The following is a 21432-nucleotide window of genomic DNA, read 5'->3' as shown; positions in this document are numbered from 1 at the left end:
ATAATAACGTATGTAGACGTGTTATAATAACGTACGGAGAGACGTATTATAATAACGTACGGAGAGACGTGTTATAATAACGTACGGAGAGACGTGTTATAATAACGTACGGAGAGACGTGTTATAATAACGTACGGAGAGACGTGATATAATAACGTACGGAGAGACGTGATATAATAACGTACGGAGAGACGCGATATAATAACGTACGGAGAGACGTGTTATAATAACGTACGGAGAGACGTGTTATAATAACGTACGGAGAGACGTGTTATAATAACGTACGGAGAGACGTGTTATAATAACGTACGGAGAGACGTGTTATAATAACGTACGGAGAGACGTGTTATAATTACGTACGGAGAGACGTGATATAATAACGTATGTAGACGTGGTATAATAACGTATGGAGAGACGTGGTATAATAACGTATGGAGAGACGTGTTATAATAACGTATGTAGACGTGGTATAATAACGTATGGAGAGACGTGGTATAATAACGTACGGAGAGACGTGTTATAATAACGTACGGAGAGACGTGTTATAATAACGTACGGAGAGACGTGTTATAATAACGTACGGAGAGACGTGTTATAATAACGTACGGAGAGACGTGTTATAATAACGTACGGAGAGACGTGATATAATAACGTATGTAGACGTGGTATAATAACGTACGGAGAGACGTGTTATAATAACGTACGGAGAGACGTGTTATAATAACGTACGGAGAGACGTGTTATAATAACGTACGGAGAGACGTGATATAATAACGTACGGAGAGACGTGATATAATAACGTATGTAGACGTGGTATAATAACGTACGGAGAGACGTGGTATAATAACGTACGGAGAGACGTGTTATAATAACGTACGGAGAGACGTGTTATAATAACGTATGGAGAGACGTGTTATAATAACGTATGTAGACGTGTTATAATAACGTACGGAGAGACGTGTTATAATAACGTACGGAGAGACGTGTTATAATAACGTACGGAGAGACGTGTTATAATAACGTACGGAGAGACGTGGTATAATAACGTACGGAGAGACGTGTTATAATAACGTACGGAGAGACGTGTTATAATAACGTACGGAGAGACGTGTTATAATAACGTACGGAGAGACGTGTTATAATAACGTACGGAGAGACGTGATATAATAACGTATGTAGACGTGTTATAATAACGTACGGAGAGACGTATTATAATAACGTACGGAGAGACGTGTTATAATAACGTACGGAGAGACGTGTTATAATAACGTACGGAGAGACGTGTTATAATAACGTACGGAGAGACGTGATATAATAACGTACGGAGAGACGTGTTATCATAACGTACGGAGAGACGTGTTATCATAACGTACGGAGAGACGTGTTATAATAACGTACGGAGAGACGTGTTATAATAACGTACGGAGAGACGTGTTATAATAACGTACGGAGAGACGTGTTATAATAACGTACGGAGAGACGTGTTATAATAACGTACGGAGAGACGTGATATAATAACGTATGTAGACGTGGTATAATAACGTATGGAGAGACGTGGTATAATAACGTATGGAGAGACGTGTTATAATAACGTATGTAGACGTGGTATAATAACGTATGGAGAGACGTGGTATAATAACGTATGGAGAGACGTGTTATAATAACGTACGGAGAGACGTGTTATAATAACGTACGGAGAGACGTGGTATAATAACGTACGGAGAGACGTGTTATAATAACGTACGGAGAGACGTGTTATAATAACGTACGGAGAGACGTGATATAATAACGTATGTAGACGTGTTATAATAACGTACGGAGAGACGTATTATAATAACGTACGGAGAGACGTGTTATAATAACGTACGGAGAGACGTGTTATAATAACGTACGGAGAGACGTGTTATAATAACGTACGGAGAGACGTGATATAATAACGTACGGAGAGACGTGATATAATAACGTACGGAGAGACGTGTTATAATAACGTACGGAGAGACGTGTTATAATAACGTACGGAGAGACGTGTTATAATAACGTACGGAGAGACGTGTTATAATAACGTACGGAGAGACGTGTTATAATAACGTACGGAGAGACGTGTTATAATAACGTACGGAGAGACGTGTTATAATAACGTACGGAGAGACGTGATATAATAACGTATGTAGACGTGGTATAATAACGTATGGAGAGACGTGGTATAATAACGTATGGAGAGACGTGTTATAATAACGTATGTAGACGTGGTATAATAACGTATGGAGAGACGTGTTATAATAACGTACGGAGAGACGTGTTATAATAACGTACGGAGAGACGTGTTATAATAACGTACGGAGAGACGTGTTATAATAACGTACGGAGAGACGTGTTATAATAACGTACGGAGAGACGTGATATAATAACGTATGTAGACGTGGTATAATAACGTATGGAGAGACGTGTTATAATAACGTACGGAGAGACGTGTTATAATAACGTACGGAGAGACGTGTTATAATAACGTACGGAGAGACGTGATATAATAACGTACGGAGAGACGTGATATAATAACGTATGTAGACGTGGTATAATAACGTATGGAGAGACGTGGTATAATAACGTACGGAGAGACGTGTTATAATAACGTACGGAGAGACGTGTTATAATAACGTACGGAGAGACGTGTTATAATAACGTACGGAGAGACGTGTTATAATAACGTACGGAGAGACGTGTTATAATAACGTACGGAGAGACGTGTTATAATAACGTACGGAGAGACGTGTTATAATAACGTACGGAGAGACGTGTTATAATAACGTACGGAGAGACGTGTTATAATAACGTACGGAGAGACGTGTTATAATAACGTACGGAGAGACGTGATATAATAACGTACGGAGAGACGTGATATAATAACGTACGGAGAGACGTCTTATAATAACGTACGGAGAGACGTGTTATAAAAACGTACGGAGAGACGTGATATAATAACGTACGGAGAGACGTGATATAATAACGTACGGAGAGACGTGATATAATAACGTACGGAGAGACGTCTTATAATAACGTACGGAGAGACGTGTTATAAAAACGTACGGAGAGACGTGATATAATAACGTACGGAGAGACGTGTTATAATAACGTACGGAGAGACGTCTTATAATAACGTACGGAGAGACGTCTTATAATAACGTACGGAGAGACGTGTTATAAAAACGTACGGAGAGACGTGTTATAATAACGTACGGAGAGACGTGGTATAATAACGTACGGAGAGACATGTTATAATAACGTACGGAGAGACGTGTTATAATAACGTACGGAGAGACGTGTTATAATAACGTACGGAGAGACGTGTTATAATAACGTACGGAGAGACGTGTTATAATAACGTACGGAGAGACGTGATATAATAACGTACGGAGAGACGTGATATAATAACGTACGGAGAGACGTGTTATAATAACGTACGGAGAGACGTGTTATAATAACGTACGGAGAGACGTGTTATAATAACGTACGGAGAGACGTGTTATAATAACGTACGGAGAGACGTGTTATAATAACGTACGGAGAGACGTGATATAATAACGTACGGAGAGACGTGATATAATAACGTACGGAGAGACGTCTTATAATAACGTACGGAGAGACGTGTTATAAAAACGTACGGAGAGACGTGATATAATAACGTACGGAGAGACGTGATATAATAACGTACGGAGAGACGTCTTATAATAACGTACGGAGAGACGTGTTATAAAAACGTACGGAGAGACGTGTTATAATAACGTACGGAGAGACGTGGTATAATAACGTACGGAGAGACATGTTATAATAACGTACGGAGAGACGTGTTATAATAACGTACGGAGAGACGTGTTATAATAACGTACGGAGAGACGTGATATAATAACGTATGTAGACGTGGTATAATAACGTACGGAGAGACGTGGTATAATAACGTACGGAGAGACGTGTTATAATAACGTACGGAGAGACGTGTTATAATAACGTACGGAGAGACGTGTTATAATAACGTACGGAGAGACGTGTTATAATAACGTACGGAGAGACGTGATATAATAACGTACGGAGAGACGTGATATAATAACGTATGTAGACGTGTTATAATAACGTACGGAGAGACGTGTTATAATAACGTACGGAGAGACGTGTTATAATAACGTACGGAGAGACGTGTTATAATAACGTACGGAGAGACGTGTTATAATAACGTACGGAGAGACGTGTTATAATAACGTATGTAGACGTGATATAATAACGTATGTAGACGTGATATAATAACGTACGGAGAGACGTGTTATAATAACGTACGGAGAGACGTGTTATAATAACGTACGGAGAGACGTGTTATAATAACGTACGGAGAGACGTGATATAATAACGTACGGAGAGACGTGATATAATAACGTACGGAGAGACGTGATATAATAACGTACGGAGAGACGTGATATAATAACGTACGGAGAGACGTGATATAATAACGTATGTAGACGTGTTATAATAACGTACGGAGAGACGTGTTATAATAACGTACGGAGAGACGTGGTATAATAACGTACGGAGAGACGTGTTATAATAACGTACGGAGAGACGTGTTATAATAACGTACGGAGAGACGTGATATAATAACGTATGTAGACGTGTTATAATAACGTACGGAGAGACGTGTTATAATAACGTACGGAGAGACGTGTTATAATAACGTATGTAGACGTGTTATAATAACGTACGGAGAGACGTGTTATAATAACGTACGGAGAGACGTATTATAATAACGTACGGAGAGACGTGTTATAATAACGTACGGAGAGACGTGTTATAATAACGTACGGAGAGACGTGTTATAATAACGTACGGAGAGACGTGATATAATAACGTATGTAGACGTGTTATAATAACGTACGGAGAGACGTGTTATAATAACGTACGGAGAGACGTGTTATAATAACGTACGGAGAGACGTGTTATAATAACGTACGGAGAGACGTGTTATAATAACGTACGGAGAGACGTGTTATAATAACGTACGGAGAGACGTGGTATAATAACGTACGGAGAGACGTATTATAATAACGTATGGAGAGACTAGGAGTGCTAGCTCAGGAAGCTGTCAGGGCTCTTTCAAAGAGGAGGGGTAGAGATGAGGATGGGTGGGTGGAAGAGAGAATAGGAGGAGAGGATAAGTAGAGGAGAGCAGACTGGATGAGAGCCAGAGGGACATGATGCAAGGTTTGGGCAAGGATGGAGGGAGGAGAGACAGAGGGAGGGAGGGAGGGGTATCAAAACCAGCCTAGACTGTGTCACCCACCTTGAGATTCAGGGAAATTACTTTAACCTGGCCCTGCTTAAAGGCCTAAAGCCTTTTATTACTAAATGTTAAGGCATTAAACTACATTATTCCAGTATAGGGTGCATCTTGGAAGGAGAAGGAGACTATTTATAAGGCGTAAATGTTCTGCGTAAACGGACACGGTTAAGTGACGCTAGACCGGCCGGTTCAGTCCAAGATCAATATTGTTCCTATGGAGCTAGCTCCTGGGCTGGAAACACTGAGGCCCCCAGACCCCGACACACACACGCACTGACGCATGCACACACACACAGACGGATGCCAGATGCACACGCACCTCCCTCTGTAACAGCAGTCTCTTTGGTATCTTTCAATTAGATAATGCTTTATGACTATGAGGTTGCAGACAAACAGGCCTGTCTGAATAAGAGCCTGGTTTAAACGAAAGAAACTCACTCTCCCTCCCTCCCTTCTCTCCTCCTCCTGACCTGACAGTCCACAGGGTCACACACAGACGGTCCTTTTCTGCTCCCCTTTCTGTCTGGCTCCTCGTCTCTTCACTCCCACTACAATGTTCTGTCTCTCTCTTCCTAGCTTTCTGTCTCAGAGCGAATTGGTATGTATGGGTTCTTTACCCTGTGAACAGTGTTGCGGTAGGTAGCCTAGCATTGCTACTACTACTACTACTACTACTACCACTACCGCTGCTACTACTACTGCTGCTGCTTCTACCGCTACTACTACCACTGCTACTGCTGCTACTGTTGCTACTAATACTACTGCTGCTGCTTCTACCGCTACTACTACCACTACCACTGCTACTACCACTGCTACTACTACTACTACTACCGCTACTACTACCACCACCCCCGCTACTACTACTACTGTTACCACCACTGCTACTACTACCACTGCTACTACTACTGCTGCTACTAATACTACTACTGCTGCTACCACAACTACCACTACTACCACCACTGCTACTACTAATGCTACTACTACTACTACCGCTGCCGCAACTACTGCTACTACTACTACTACAAATACTGCCGCTGCTCCTCATATTTCTGCTACTACTGCTACTGTCGATACTACTACTGCTCCTGCTACTACCACTGCCGCAACTACTGCTACTACTACTACTACAAATACTGCCGCTGCTCCTCATATTTCTGCTACTACTGCTACTGTCGATACTACTACTGCTCCTGCTACTACCACTGCCGCAACTACTGCTACTACTACTATAATTACTGCCACTGCTACTCATATTACTCCTACTACTGCTACTGTCGCTACTACTACTGCTCCTGCTACTACTACTGCCGCAACTACTGCTACAACTAATGCCACTCCTACTACTGCAACTACTGCCACTGCTAGTACTACTACCACTACTGCTGCAACTAATACTGCTACTACCGCTACTACTGCAATTATTGCCGCTACTACTGCTGCTACTACTACTATTGCTACTACTACTACTGCTGCTACCACTACTACTGCTGCTACCACCACTGATACTACCACTACTGCTGCTACTTCCACTACTACTAATGCTGCTATTACTACTACTAATGCTGCTACTACTACTACTACTACCACCGCTACTACTGCTACTACTACTATAATTACTGCCACTGCTGCTCATATTACTCCTACTACTGCTACTGTCGCTACTACTACTGCTCCTGCTACTACTACTGCCGCAACTACTGCTACAACTAATGCCACTCCTACTACTGCAACTACTGCCACTGCTAGTACTACTACCACTACTGCTGCAACTAATACTGCTACTACCGCTACTACTGCAATTATTGCCGCTACTACTGCTGCTACTACTACTACTATTGCTACTACTACTACTACCACTACTACTGCTGCTACCACCACTGATACTACCACTACTGCTGCTACTTCCACTACTACTAATGCTGCTATTACTACTACTACTAATGCTGCTACTACTAATGCTGCTACTACTACTACTACTACCGCTACTACTACTGCCGCTACAACTACCACAACTACTGCTACTACAAATACTGCCGCTGCTAATCCTCCTACTACTACTACTACTACTACTGCTGCTACTACTACTACTGCTGCTACTACCACTCCTACTACTGCAACTCTAACTACTTCCGCTGCTACCCATATTACTGCTACTACTACTACTGCAACTACTGCTACTCATATTACTGCTACTACTATTGCTCATGAAACTACAACCACAACTACTGCTACTACCACTACTACCATTTCTACTAATACTACTACTGCTACTACTACTGCCGCTGCTACTGTTACTCCCACTACTACTGCTGCTACTACGCTACTGCTACTACCGCTGCTGCAACTACTACTACTGCTGCAACTAATACTGCGACTACTACTACCGCTACTACTACTACTACTACTACTACTGTTACTACCACCACAACTACTGCCACTACTACTACTGCCGCTGCTACTACTACTGCTGCTGCTGCTGCAATTACTGCTGCAATTACTGCTGCAACTACTGCTGCTACTACTACTACCACCGCTACTGCTACTACTGTCACTACTACTACTCCCATTGCTGCTACTACTGCCGCTACTGCTACTGCAACTGCCGTTACTGCTGCAATAACTGCCGCTACTACTACTGCCACTACTACTACTGCCACTACTACTACTACTACTGCCGCTACTACTACTACCGCTACTACTACTACTACTGCCGCTACTACTACTACTACTACTACTGCTGCTACTACTACTGCCGCTACTACTACTGCCGCTACTACTACTACTACTACTGCCGCTGCCACTACTACTACTGCCACTACTACTAATGCCGCTACTACTAATGCCGCTACTACTGCAATTACTGCCACTACTACTACCGCTGCTACTACTACTGCCGCTGCTACTTCTGCCACTGCCGCTACTACTACTGCCGCTACTACTACTGCTGCTACTGCCGCTACTACTACTACCGCTACTACTACTACTGCCGCTGCCACTACTACTACTACTACTACTGCTGCAACTACTGCCGCTACTACTACTACTACTGCCGCTACTACTACTACTACTACTGCCGCTGCCACTACTACTACTACTGCCGCTACTACTAATGCCGCTACTACTACTGCCGCTGCAACTGCCGCTACTGCTGCAATTACTGCCACTACTACTACCGCTGCTACTACTACTACTACTACTGCCACTACTACTGCCGCTACTACTATTACTGCCACTGCTACTATTACTACTACTATCGCCGCTACTACTACTACTGTCGCTACTACTACTACTACTGTCACTACTACTACTGCTACTACTACTACTACTGCTGCTGCTGCTGCTACTACTACCACCGCTACTGCTACTGTCGCTACTACTACTGCCATTGCTGCTACTACTGCCGCTACTGCAACTGCCGCTACTGCTGCAATAACTGCCGCTACTACTACTGCCACTACTACTACTACTTCTGCCGCTGCTACAACCGCTGTTACTAATACTACTTCTACTGCCGCTACTACTACTACTACTACTGCCACTACTACTGCTACTACTGCCACTACTACTACTACTACTGCCGCTGCTACAACCGCTGCTACTAATACTACTTCTACTGCCGCTGCTACAACCGCTGCTACTAATACTACTTCTACTGCCGCTACTACTACTGCTACTACTACTCAAGAAAGTTAACTGATATTAAAGGGAAACAGGAGAACAGTACAGCTCTACTCTCATTTTATTCTCTCACTCGCTCTCTCTTTACAACTTTGTGTCAGTCAGGCTATGTTGAGCTGATCCTCACCATGTATGCCAATAGTGCGTGGTTTAACATAACCAGGAAGTAAACAAGGCCAATGGACATGTCCTATCCATGTCCTACTTAAAGGGAGAGACGACTAAGGGGATTATTATTTTAGTCAAATAAGCACTATTTTAGACATCTTTCATGGCCTCTGTGTGTGCTACCAGACCAGAGCCAAACCAGCAGCATCTGTACTCTGCTCATATATTTAGGAAGCAGAGAAATAAATCAGACATTTGCAGATGTTATCGCAGAAACAACATAGTGCTTTTTTGTCTCCAACAGAGGAGTAATAATACTTAATACGAAACAATACAAACATAATCCAAAAGTAAAAAGAAAGAAATTAAGAAATAGCAGAACAAGCATATACTGTATACATACACACACACCACACAGAACAAAAATATAAACTCAACATGTAATGTGTTGGTGTAACGGGTGACGCTCTCCTCATCCTCGGATGAGGTGAGGAGAGAGGGATCTGAAGACCAAAACGCAGGCTTTGGGAAATAAGCCATCTTTATTATACAATATGATGGCAACACGAAACGAAACAAAACACTTTCAAACTACAAAACAAGAAAACGACGTTGAACGAAACCTGAACATAAACTTACATAACTAAACATAAACTTACGCACAGGAAACGGACGACATCGAAATGAAACGAAACAAACAAACGCTACAGTCCCATGTGGTACGAACGTACATACAGACATAGGAGACAATCACCCACAAACAAACAGTGAGAATGCCCTACCTAAATATGACTCTTAATTAGAGGCAAACGCAAACCACCTGCCTCTAATCAAGAGCCATACCAGGCAAACCGAAACCAACATAGAAACAGATAACATAGAATGCCCACCCAACCTCACGTCCTGACCAACTAACACACAAAAACTAACATAAATAGGTCAGGAACGTGACAGTTGGTCCCATGTTTCATGAGCTGAAATAAAATATCCCTGAAATGTTCCATACCCACAAAACATTTATTTCTCTCTAATTTTGTTGACAAATTTGTTTACATTCCTGTTAGTGAATATTTCTCCTTTGCCAAGATAAGTCATCCACCTGACAAGTGTGGCATATCAAGAAGCTGATTAAACAGCATGATCACTATCGCTGGGCACAATAAAAGGCCACTCACACAACACAGATGTCTCAAGTTGAGGGAGCGTACAATTGGCATGCTGACTGCAGGAATGTCCACCAGAGCTGTTGCCAGAGAATTTAATGTTAATTTCTATACCATAAGCCACCTCCAACGTTGTTTTATAGAATTTAGCGGTACGTCCAATTGGCCTCACACTTGCAGACCATGTGTAACCACGCCAGCCCAGGACCTCCACTTCTGGCTTCTTCAACTGCGGGGCCGTCTGAGACCAGCCACCCGGACAGCTGATAAAACTGAGGAGGGTTTCTGTAATAAAGCCCTTTTGTAGGGAAAAACTTATTCTGATTGGCTATGCCTGGCTCCCAAGTAGGTGGGCCTATGCGCTCCCAGGCCCACCCATGACTGCGCCCTGCCCAGTCATGTGAAATCCATAGATTAAGGCCTAATGAATTTATTTCAATTGACTGATTGTCTTATATGAACTGTAACTCAGTAAAATCTTAGAAATTGTTGCATGTAGCATTAATATTTTTGTTCAGTACATACAATTGAAGTCAGAAGTTTACATACACCATAGCCAAATACATTTAAACTCAGTTTTTCACAATTCCTGACATTTAATCCTAGTAAAAATTCCCTGTTATAGGTCAGTTAGGATCCCCACTTTATTTTCAGAATGTGAAATGTCAAAATAATAGTTGAGAGAATGATTTAGTTCAGCTTTTATTTCTTTAATCAGTTTCCCACAGGGTCAGAAGTTTACATACACTCAATTAGTATTTGGTAGCATTGCCTTTGAATTGCTTAACTTGGGTCAAATGTTTCGGGTAGCCTTCCACAAGCTTCCCACAATAAGTTGGGTGAATTTTGGTCCATTCCTCCTGACAGAGCTGATGCAACTGAGTCAGGTTTGTAGGCCTCCTTGCTCGCACACGCCTTTTCAGTTTTCTGCCCACAAATGTTCTATAGGATTGAGGTCAGGGCTTTGTGATGGCCACTCCAATACCTTGACTTTGTTGTCCATTTTGCCACAACTTTGGAGGAATGCTTTGGGTCATTGTCTATTTGGAAGACCCATTTGTGACCAAGCTTTAACTTCCTGACGGATGTCTTGAGATGTTGCTTCAATATATCCACATAATTTTCCTTCCTCATGTTGCCATCTATTTTGTGAAGTGCACCAGTCCCTCCTGCAGCAAAGCACCCCCACAACATGATGCTGCCACCCCCGTGCTTCACGGTTGGGATGGTGTTCTTCAGCTTGCAAGCCTCCCCCTTTTTCCTCCAAACATAACGATGGTCATTATGGCAAAACAGTTATATTTTTGTTTCATCAGACCAGAGGACATTTCTCCACAAAGTACAATCTTTGTCCCCATGTGCAGTTGCAAACCGTAGTCTGGCTTTTTTAAGGAGGTTTTGGAGCAGTGGCTTCTTCCTTGCTGAGCGGCCTTTCAGGTTATGTTGATATCGGACTCGTTTTACTGTGGATATAGATATTTTTGTACCTGTTTCCTACAGCATCTTCACAAGGTCCTGTGCTGTTGATCTGGGACTGATTTGCACTATTCGCACCAAAGTATGTTAATCTCTAGGAGAGAATGCCTCCTTCCTGAGCGGTATGACGGCTACGTGGTCCCATGTTGTTTATACTTGCGTACTACTGTTTGTACAGATGAACATGGTACCTTCAGGCGTTTGGAAATTGCTCCCAAGGATGAAGCAGACTTGTGGAGGTCTACAATTTGTTTACTGAGGTCTTGGCTGATTTCTTTTGATTTCCCCATGATGTCAAGCTAAGAAGCACTGAGTTTGAAGGTAGGCCTTGAAATACATCTACATGTACACCTCCAATTGTACACCACAACTCAAGTGATGTCAATTAGCCTATCAGAAGCTTCTAAAGCCATGACATCATTTTCTTGAGTATTCCAAGCTGTTTAAAGGCAGGCACAGTCAACTTAGTGTATGTAAACTTTTGACCCACTGGAATTGTGATACATTGAATTTTAAGTGAAATAATCTGTATGTAAACAATAGTTGGAAAAATTACTTGTGTCATGCACCAAGTAGATGTCGTAACTGACTTGCCAAAACTATAGTTTGTGGAATGGTTGAAAAACGAGTTTTAATGACTCCAACCTAAGTGTATGTAAACCTCTGACTTCAATTGTATATTCAATTGTATATACCGTTCAAAAGTTTGGGGTCACTTAGAAATTTTCTTGTTTTCCATGAAAACATATATGAAATGAGTTGCAAAATTAATAGGAAATATAGTCAAGATGTTGACAAGGTTATAAATAATGATTTTTAATTGAAATAATAATTGTGTCTTTCAAACTTTGCTTTCGTCAAAGAATCCTCCATTTGCCGCAATTACAGCCTTGCAGACCATTGGCATTGTAGTTGTCAATTTGTTGAGGTAATCTGAAGAGATTTCACCCCATGCTTCCTGGCGTTGCAAAATGGAGTGATAGCCTTTCTTCTTCAAGATTCCTTTTACCCTTTACAAATCTCCCACTTTACCACCACCAAAGCACCCTCAAACATCACATAGCCTCCACCATGTTTGACAGATGGCGTCAAGCACTCCTCCAGCATCTTACATTTTTTCTGCGTCTCACGAATGTTCTTCTTTGTGATCCGAACACTTCAAACTTAGATTAGTCTGTCCATAATACTTTTTTCCAATCTTCCTCTGTCCAGTGTCTGTGTTCTTTTGCCCATCTTAATCTTTTATTTTTATTGGCCAGTCTGAGATATGGCTTTTTATTTGCAACTCTGCCTAGAAGGCCAGCATCCCGGAGTCGCCTCTTCACTGTTGACGTTGAGACTGGTGATTTGCGAGTACTATTTAATGAAGCTGCCAGTTGAGGACTTGTGAAGCGTCTGTTTCTCAAACTAGACACTCTAATGTACTTGTCCTCTTGCTCAGTTGTGCACCGGGGCCTCCCACTCCTCTTTCTATTCTGGTTGGAGCCAGTTTGCGCTGTTCTGTAAAGGGAGTAGTACACAGCGTTGTACGAGATCTTCAGAAAAAGGTTATTTGGTTCTGTCCATTTTGAGCCTGTTTTATTGTTTCTTTAATCAAGACAACAGTTTTCAGCTGTGCTAACATAATAGCAAAAGGGTTTCTAATGCTCAATTAGCCTTTTAAAATGATCAACTTGGATTAGCATCCACAACATGCCATTGGAACACAGGAGTGATGGTTGCTGATAATGGGCCTCTGTACGCCTATGTAGATATTCCATTAAAAAACAGCTTTCCAGCTACAATAGTCATTTACAACATTAGCAATGTCTACGCTGTATTTCCGATCAATTTGATGTCATTATAATGGACAAAAATGTGATTTTCTTCTAAAAAAAAGGACATTTCTAAGTGACCCTAAACTTTTGAACGGTAGTGTTTATAGGCAGGTAGCCTAGTGAGGCCAGTAACTAAGGTTGCTAGATCAAATCCACGAGCTGACATGGTAAAGATCTGTCGTTCTGCCCCAGAACAAGGCAGTTAACCCACTGTTCCTAGGCCGTCATTGAAAATAAGAGTTTGTTCTTAACTGACTCCCCGAGTTAAATAAATAAAATAAAAATATACACAGTACCAGTCAAAAGTACCAGTACTCATTCCCGGGTTTTTCTTTATTTTCTACATTGTAGAATAATAGTGAAGACATCAAAACTATGAAAAAACACATATGGAATCATGTAGTAACAAAAAAAGTGCTATACAAATCAAAATATATTTTATATTTGAGATTCTTCAAAGTAGCCACCCTTTGCCTTAATGACAGCTTCTCTCAACCAGCTTCATGAGGTGATCACCTGGAATGCATTAGCAGGTGTGCCTTGTTAAAAGTAAATTTGTGGAATTTCTTTCTTTCTTAATGCGTTTGAGCCAATCAGTTGTGTTGTGACAAGGTAGGGGTGGTATACAGAAGATATCCCTATTTGGTAAAAGACCAAGTCCATATTATGACAAGAACAGCTCAAATAAGAGAGAAGAGGAATACACACCTCCTCGGCTGAGAGGCAGTACAAACAGTACACCACAAACACTTAGACACGCACGCATGCACACACATGCTGGCATACCTAAGAGGTACTACATACACTTTGAAAAGCTAGGATGTCTGGGGCTGCATTAGGAAATAAACACTTTGGGAGTCGAGACAGTTGGTTTCTGTCTAAAGTGTTAATTACCTTATAATCTCTCGCTCTCTCTCGGTCTCTCCCTGCGCGTCTCTGTCCCTCTCTCTCTCTCTGCGCGTCTCTGTCCCTCTCTCTCTCTCTGCGCGTCTCTGTCCCTCTCTCTCTCTCTGCGCGTCTCTGTCCCTCTCTCTCTCTCCGTCCTCGTCCCTCCGTCTCCCTCTCTCTCTCTCCGTCTCTCTCGCTCCGTCCCCCCGTCTCTCTCTATCTCCGTCCCCCCGTCTCTTTCTCTCTCCGTCCCCCCCGTCTCTTTCTCTCTCCGTCCCCCCCGTCTCTTTCTCTCTCCGTCCCCCTGTCTCTTTCTCTCTCCGTCCCCCCGTCTCTTTCGCTCCGTCCCCCCGTCTCTTTCGCTCCGTCCCCCCGCCTCCCTCTCTCTCCAACCCGTCTCTCTCTTTCCGTCCCCCGGTCTCTCTCTCTCCGTCCCCCCGTCTCTCTCTCTCCGTCCCCCCGTCTCTCTCTCTCCGTCCCCCCGTCTCTCTCTCTCCGTCCCCCCGTCTCTCTCTCTCCGTCCCCCCGTCTCTCTCTCTGCGTCCCCCCGTCTCTCTCTCTCCGTCCCCCCGTCTCTCTCTCTCCGTCCCCCCGTCTCTCTCTCTCCGTCCCCCCGTCTCTCTCTCTCCGTCCCCCCGTCTCTCTCTCTCCGTCCCCCCGTCTCTCTCTCTCCGTCCCCCCGTCTCTCTCTCTCCGTCCCCCCGTCTCTCTCTCTCCGTCCCCCTGTATCTCTCTCTCCGTCCCCCTGTATCTCCGTCTCTCTCTGTCCCCCCGTCTCTCTACGTCGCCGTCCCTCCGTCTCTCTTTCTCCCCCCATCTCTCTGTCCCTCCGTCTCTCTCTCTCCGACCCCCCATCTCCCTCCGTCCCTCCGTCTCTCTCCGTACCCCCGTCTCTCTCTCCATCCCCGTCCCTCCGTCTCTCTCTCCGTCCCCCCCGATTCCTTTCTCTGTCTCTCTCTCCTTCCCCGTCCCTCCGTCTCCCTCTCTCCGTCTCCCCATCCCTCAGTCACCCTCTCTCCGTCCCTCCCTCATTCTCCCTCTCCGTCCCTCCCTCATTCTCCCTTCCCGTCCCTCCCTCATTCTCCCTTCCCGTCCCTCCCTCATTCTCCCTTCCCGTCCCTCCCTCATTCTCCCTTCCCGTCCCTCCCTCATTCTCCCTTCCCGTCCCTCCGTCTCTCTCCCTTCCCGTCCCTCCGTCTCTCTCCCTTCCCGTCCCTCCGTCTCTCTCCCTTCCCGTCCCTCCGTCTCTCTCCCTCTACGTCCCTCTCTCCGTCTCTCCCTCACTCTCTCCGTCCCTCATTCTCCCTTCCCGTCCCTCCGTCTCCATCCCCGTCTCTCTCTCTGTCCCGCTCCCCGTCCCTCTCTCATTCTCCCTCTACGTCCCTCCGTCCCCGTCTCCATCTCTCCGTCCCTCATTCTCCCTCCCCGTCCCTCCGTCTCCGTCTGCCTCTCCCCCTCTCTCTCCCCGTCCCTCCCTCATTCTCCCTCTCCGTCCCTCCGTCTCTGTCCCCTCTCCCCATCTCCCTCCCTCTGTCTCCCTCCCCATCCCCCGTCTCTCTCTCTCCGTCCCCCCATCTCTTTCCGTCCCTCCGTCTCTTTCTCTCTGTCCCTCCGTCTTTCTCTCTCTCCGTCCACCGTCTCTCTCCGTCCCCCCCGTCTCTCTGTCGCCATCCCCTATCTCTCTCCGTCCCTCCCTCATTCTCCCTCCCCGTCCCTCCCTCATTCTCCCTCCCCGCCCCTCCCTCATTCTCCCTCCCTCCCTCATTCTCCCTCTCCGTTCCTCCCTCATTCTCCCTCCCCGTCCCTCCCTCATTCTCCCTCCCCGCCCCTCCCTCATTCTCCCTCCCCGTCCCTCCCTCATTCTCCCTCCCCGCCCCTCTCTCATTCTCCCTCCCCGCCCCTCCCTCATTCTCCCTCTCCGTCCCTCCCTCATTCTCCCTCCCCGTCCCGCCCTCATTCTCCCTCCCCGTCCCTCCCTCATTCTCCCTCCCCGTCCCTCCCTCATTCTCCCTCCCCGTCCCTCCCTCATTCTCCCTCCCCGTCCCTCCCTCATTCTCCCTCCCCGTCCCTCCCTCATTCTCCCTCTCCGTCCCTCCCTCATTCTCCCTCCCCGTCCCTCCCTCATTCTCCCTCCCCGTCCCTCCCTCATTCTCCCTCCCCGTCCCTCCCTCATTCTCCCTCCCCGCCCCTCCCTCATTCTCTCTCTCCGTCCCTCCCTCATTCTCCCTCTCCGTCCCTCCGTCTCCCTCTCCGTCCCTCCCTCATTCTCCCTCTCTGTCCCCATCTGTCCGTGCCCATCTCTCCATCTGTCCCTCCGTCTTTCTCTCTCTCCGTCCACCGTCTCTCTCCGTCCCCCCGTCTCTCTGTCGCCGTCCCCCATCTCTCTCCGTCCCTTTGTCTCTGTCCCTCTCTCTCTCCGTCTCTTCCTCCGTCCCCGCCAATCCGTCTCTCTCCTTCCCCGTCCCTCCGTCTCCCTCTCCCCGTCCCTCCCTCATTCTCACTCTCCATCCCTCCCTCTCCGTCCCGCTCTCCCTCTCCATCCGTCCCTCATTCTCCCTCTACGTCCCTCCGTCTCCCTCTCTCCGTCCCAGTCTCTCTCTCTGTCCCTGCATCTCCCTCTCCCTCCCTCATTCTCCCTCTCCGTCCCTCCGTCTGCCTCTCCCCCTCTCCCCCCCTCCATCTCCCTCTCCGTCCCTCCGTCTCCCTCTCCGTCCCTCCCTCATTCTCCCTCTCCGTCCCTCCCTCATTCTCCCTCCCCGTCCCTCCCTCATTCTCCCTCTCCGTCCCTCCGTCTGCCTCTCCCCCCCTCCATCTCCGTCTCCCTCTCCGTCCCTCCCTCATTCTCCCTCTCCGTCCCTCCCTCATTCTCCCTCCCCGTCCCTCCCTCATTCTCCCTCCCCGTCCCTCCCTCATTCTCCATCTCTGTCCCCATCTGTCCGTGCCCATCTCTCCATCTGTCCATCCCTCTCTGTCTGTCCTTCCCCCTCTCTCTCTGTCTGTCCTTCCCCCTCTCTCTCTGTCTGTCCTTCCCCCTCTCTCTCTGTCTGTCTGTCCCCCTCTCTCTCTGTCTGTCTGTCCCCCTCTCTTCGTCTGCTCAAACCGCTTGTTTCCAACCTCAGCCCTCTCTGTCTATCAGTCTGTGTTGTGAGTTCTGTGTTTGTGTGTGTATGTGTGTGTGTGGTGCAGTCTTGTTCACACAGTAAAACATATTAATATGTGTAAACCAGAGAGTGGTGGTAGGCTAGCAGGAAGTTCATCTACATCTCTGAGACTGAGGCCCTATCATATCCTCACATTCAGCCTACTTCCTATCTGATCATTCATTATTTATTCAACCTTGCAGAGCAGCATTTACAGTGGATAGGGAGAGGTAGGCAGCCCCACATACCAACCAGAGGGCAGCCCCACATATCCAACCAGAGGGTAGCCCCACATATCCAACCAGAGGGTAGCCCCACATATCCAACCAGAGGGTAGCCCCACATATCCAACCAGAGGGTAGCCCCACATATCCAACCAGAGGGCAGCACCACATATCCAACCAGAGGGCAGCACCACATATCCAACCAGAGGACAAACCCACATATCCAACCAGAGGGCAAACCCACATATCCAACCAGAGGGCAAACCCACACATCCAACCAGAGGGCAAACCCACACATCCAACCAGAGGGCAAACCCACATATCCAACCAGAGGGCAGCACCACATATCCAACCAGAGGGCAAACCCACATATCCAACCAGAGGGCAGCACCACATATCCAACCAGAGGACAAACCCACATATCTAACCAGAGGGCAAACCCACATATCCAACCAGAGGGCAAACCCACATATCCAACCAGAGGACAAACCCACATATCCAACCAGAGGGCAAACCCACATATCCAACCAGAGGGCAAACCCACATATCCAACCAGAGGACAAACCCACATATCCAACCAGAGGGCAAACCCACATATCCAACCAGAGGGCAAACCCACATATCCAACCAGAGGACAAACCCACATATCCAACCAGAGGGCAAACCCACATATCCAACCAGAGGGCAAACCCACATATCTAACCAGAGGGCAGCACCACATATCTAACCAGAGGGCAGCACCACATATCTAACCAGAGGGCAGCACCACATATCTAACCAGAGGGCAGCACCACATATCCAACCAGAGGACAAACCCACATATCCAACCAGAGGACAAACCCACATATCCAACCAGAGGACAAACCCACACATCCAACCAGAGGACAAACCCCACATATCCAACCAGAGGGCAAACCCACATATCCAACCAGAGGGCAGCACCACATATCCAACCAGAGGGCAGCACCACATATCCAACCAGAGGGCAAACCCACATATCCAACCAGAGGGCAAACCCACATATCCAACCAGAGGGCAAACCCACATATCCAACCAGAGGGCAAACCCACATATCCAACCAGAGGGCAAACCCACATATCCAACCAGAGGGCAAACCCACATATCCAACCAGAGGACAAACCCACATATCCAACCAGAGGACAAACCCACATATCCAACCAGAGGGCAAACCCACATATCCAACCAGAGGGCAAACCCACATATCCAACCAGAGGACAAACCCACATATCCAACCAGAGGGCAAACCCACATATCCAACCAGAGGGCAAACCCACATATCCAACCAGAGGACAAACCCACATATCCAACCAGAGGGCAAACCCACATATCCAACCAGAGGGCAAACCCACATATCCAACCAGAGGGCAAACCCACATATCCAACCAGAGGGCAAACCCACATATCCAACCAGAGGGCAAACCCACATATCCAACCAGAGGGCAGCACCACATATCCAACCAGAGGACAAACCCACATATCCAACCAGAGGACAAACCCACATATCCAACCAGAGGACAAACCCACACATCCAACCAGAGGACAAACCCCACATATCCAACCAGAGGGCAAACCCACATATCCAACCAGAGGGCAGCACCACATATCCAACCAGAGGGCAAACCCACATATCCAACCAGAGGGCAAACCCACATATCCAACCAGAGGGCAAACCCACATATCCAACCAGAGGACAAACCCACATATCCAACCAGAGGACAAACCCACATATCCAACCAGAGGGCAAACCCACATATCCAACCAGAGGGCAAACCCACATATCCAACCAGAGGGCAAACCCACATATCCAACCAGAGGGCAAACCCACATATCCAACCAGAGGGCAAACCCACATATCCAACCAGAGGGCAAACCCACATATCCAACCAGAGGGCAAACCCACATATCCAACCAGAGGACAAACCCACATATCCAACCAGAGGACAAACCCACATATCCAACCAGAGGGCAAACCCACATATCCGACCAGAGGGCAGCACCACATATCCGACCCCATCAACACCAGGAGGAGGGGGGGGGGGGGGGGGACCAAACATTTCCCGAGACGAGCACCAGTACTGCAGCCTTTGAGGGTTTCAGAGTGTAGGAATTGTGCCTGAGCGTTAATCAATCAGATAGGTTTTACATGAGCCTAGAGGTTGGTAGTCTCCTGACACCCATCCCCATGCACTTCCTTTCAGGAGGCCTGACTGGGGAAGAAGATAAAGGGCCTCATAGCCAAGTATACCTTTAACGCTTCTACACTGAGCCACCGTTTCTGTTCCACTGAGGGGGTGACTGGCTACTGGTAGGAAGTATGCTTATATGATCTGTGTGTGGGTGTGGCTGTGAGTGTGTGAGGCTGTGAGTGTGCGGCTGTGAGTGTGAGGCTGTGATATATTCTTACATGATCTTCTGTTGGAGATCTTCTGGGGCTGAAGAACACTGGCGGCGGGCCGACGCAGAGCAAACCTCCTGGAGAAAAGAGGAAGAGAGGAAAGTGGGAGGAGAGAGACACAGAGGATAGGAGAGGAAAGAGGGGGTAGAGGTGAGAGAGATAGGACAGGAGATGAAAGCGGGAGAAAAGAGAGGACAGGAGAGGACAGAGGGAGGAGGAGAGAGAGAGGATAGAAGAGGAAAGAAGGAGGAAAAGAGAGAGACAGCAAGGAGAGAAAGTCATAGGAGGGGAGAGAGACAGCGAGGAGAGACAGAGAGGAGAGAGAGAGAGACAGAGAGGAGATAGAGAGAGAGACAGAGCGGAGAGAGAGAGAGGAGAGCGGAGAGAGAGAGAGGAGAGCGGAGAGAGAGAGAGGAGAGCGGAGAGAGAGAGAGGAGCGGAGAGAGAGAGGAGAGCGGAGAGAGAGAGGAGAGCGAAGAGAGAGAGAGCGAGACAGAGAGGAGAGCGAGACAGAGAGGAGAGCGAGACAGAGAGGAGAGCGAGAGAGAGCAGAGCGAGAGAGAGAGCGAGAGAGAGAGCGAGAGAGAGGAGAGCGAGAGTGAGAGGAGAGCGAGAGCGAGAGAGGAGAGCGAGAGAGGAGAGCGAGAGAGGAGAGCGAGAGAGGAGAGCGAGAGAGGAGAGCGAGAGAGAGAGAGGAGAGCAAGAGAGAGAGGAGAGCAAGAGAGAGAGAGGAGAGCGAGAGAGAGAGCGAGAGAGAGAGAGGAGAGCGAGAGAGAGAGAGAAGAGCGAGAGAGAGAGAGGAGAGCGAGACAGAGAGAGGAGAGCGAGACAGAGAAGAGAGCGAGACAGAGAGGAGAGCGAGACAGAGAGGAGAGCGAGACAGAGAGGAGAGCGAGACAGAGAGGAGAGCGAGACAAAGAGGAGAGCGAGACAGAGAGGAGAGCGAGACAGAGAGGAGAGCGAGACAGAGAGGAGAGCGAGACAGAGAGGAGAGCGAGACAGAGAGGAGAGCGAGACAGAGAGGAGAGCGAGACAGAGAGGAGAGCGAGACAGAGAGGAGAGCGAGACAGAGAGGAGAGCGAGACAGAGATGAGAGCGAGACAGAGATGAGAGCGAGACAGAGATGAGAGCGAGACAGAGATGAGAGCGAGACAGAGATGAGAGCGAGACAGAGAGGAGAGCGAGACAGAGAGGAGAGC

General features: G+C 46.9%; 1 protein-coding gene across 6 annotated transcripts in view; it reads right to left on the bottom strand.

The window, feature by feature from the left end:
* The window catches only part of LOC129822843 (MAGUK p55 subfamily member 7-like), a 249857-nt gene that overhangs the window by 60408 nt on the left and 168017 nt on the right, over positions 1–21432 (bottom strand). For 5 of the 6 annotated variants that reach the window (XM_055881291.1, XM_055881294.1, XM_055881295.1 and 2 more), the window contains one exon: positions 20243–20310. In XM_055881291.1, the coding sequence (XP_055737266.1) occupies positions 20243–20310 (68 nt within the window). The remainder of the gene's footprint in view (positions 1–20242; positions 20311–21432) is intronic. The other variant, XM_055881296.1, reaches the window with a different exon arrangement.

Source organism: Salvelinus fontinalis, chromosome 25 (assembly GCF_029448725.1).
Source record: "Salvelinus fontinalis isolate EN_2023a chromosome 25, ASM2944872v1, whole genome shotgun sequence".
NCBI classification, from domain to species: domain Eukaryota; kingdom Metazoa; phylum Chordata; class Actinopteri; order Salmoniformes; family Salmonidae; genus Salvelinus; species Salvelinus fontinalis.
This window is presented reverse-complemented; position numbering and strand designations above follow the sequence as displayed.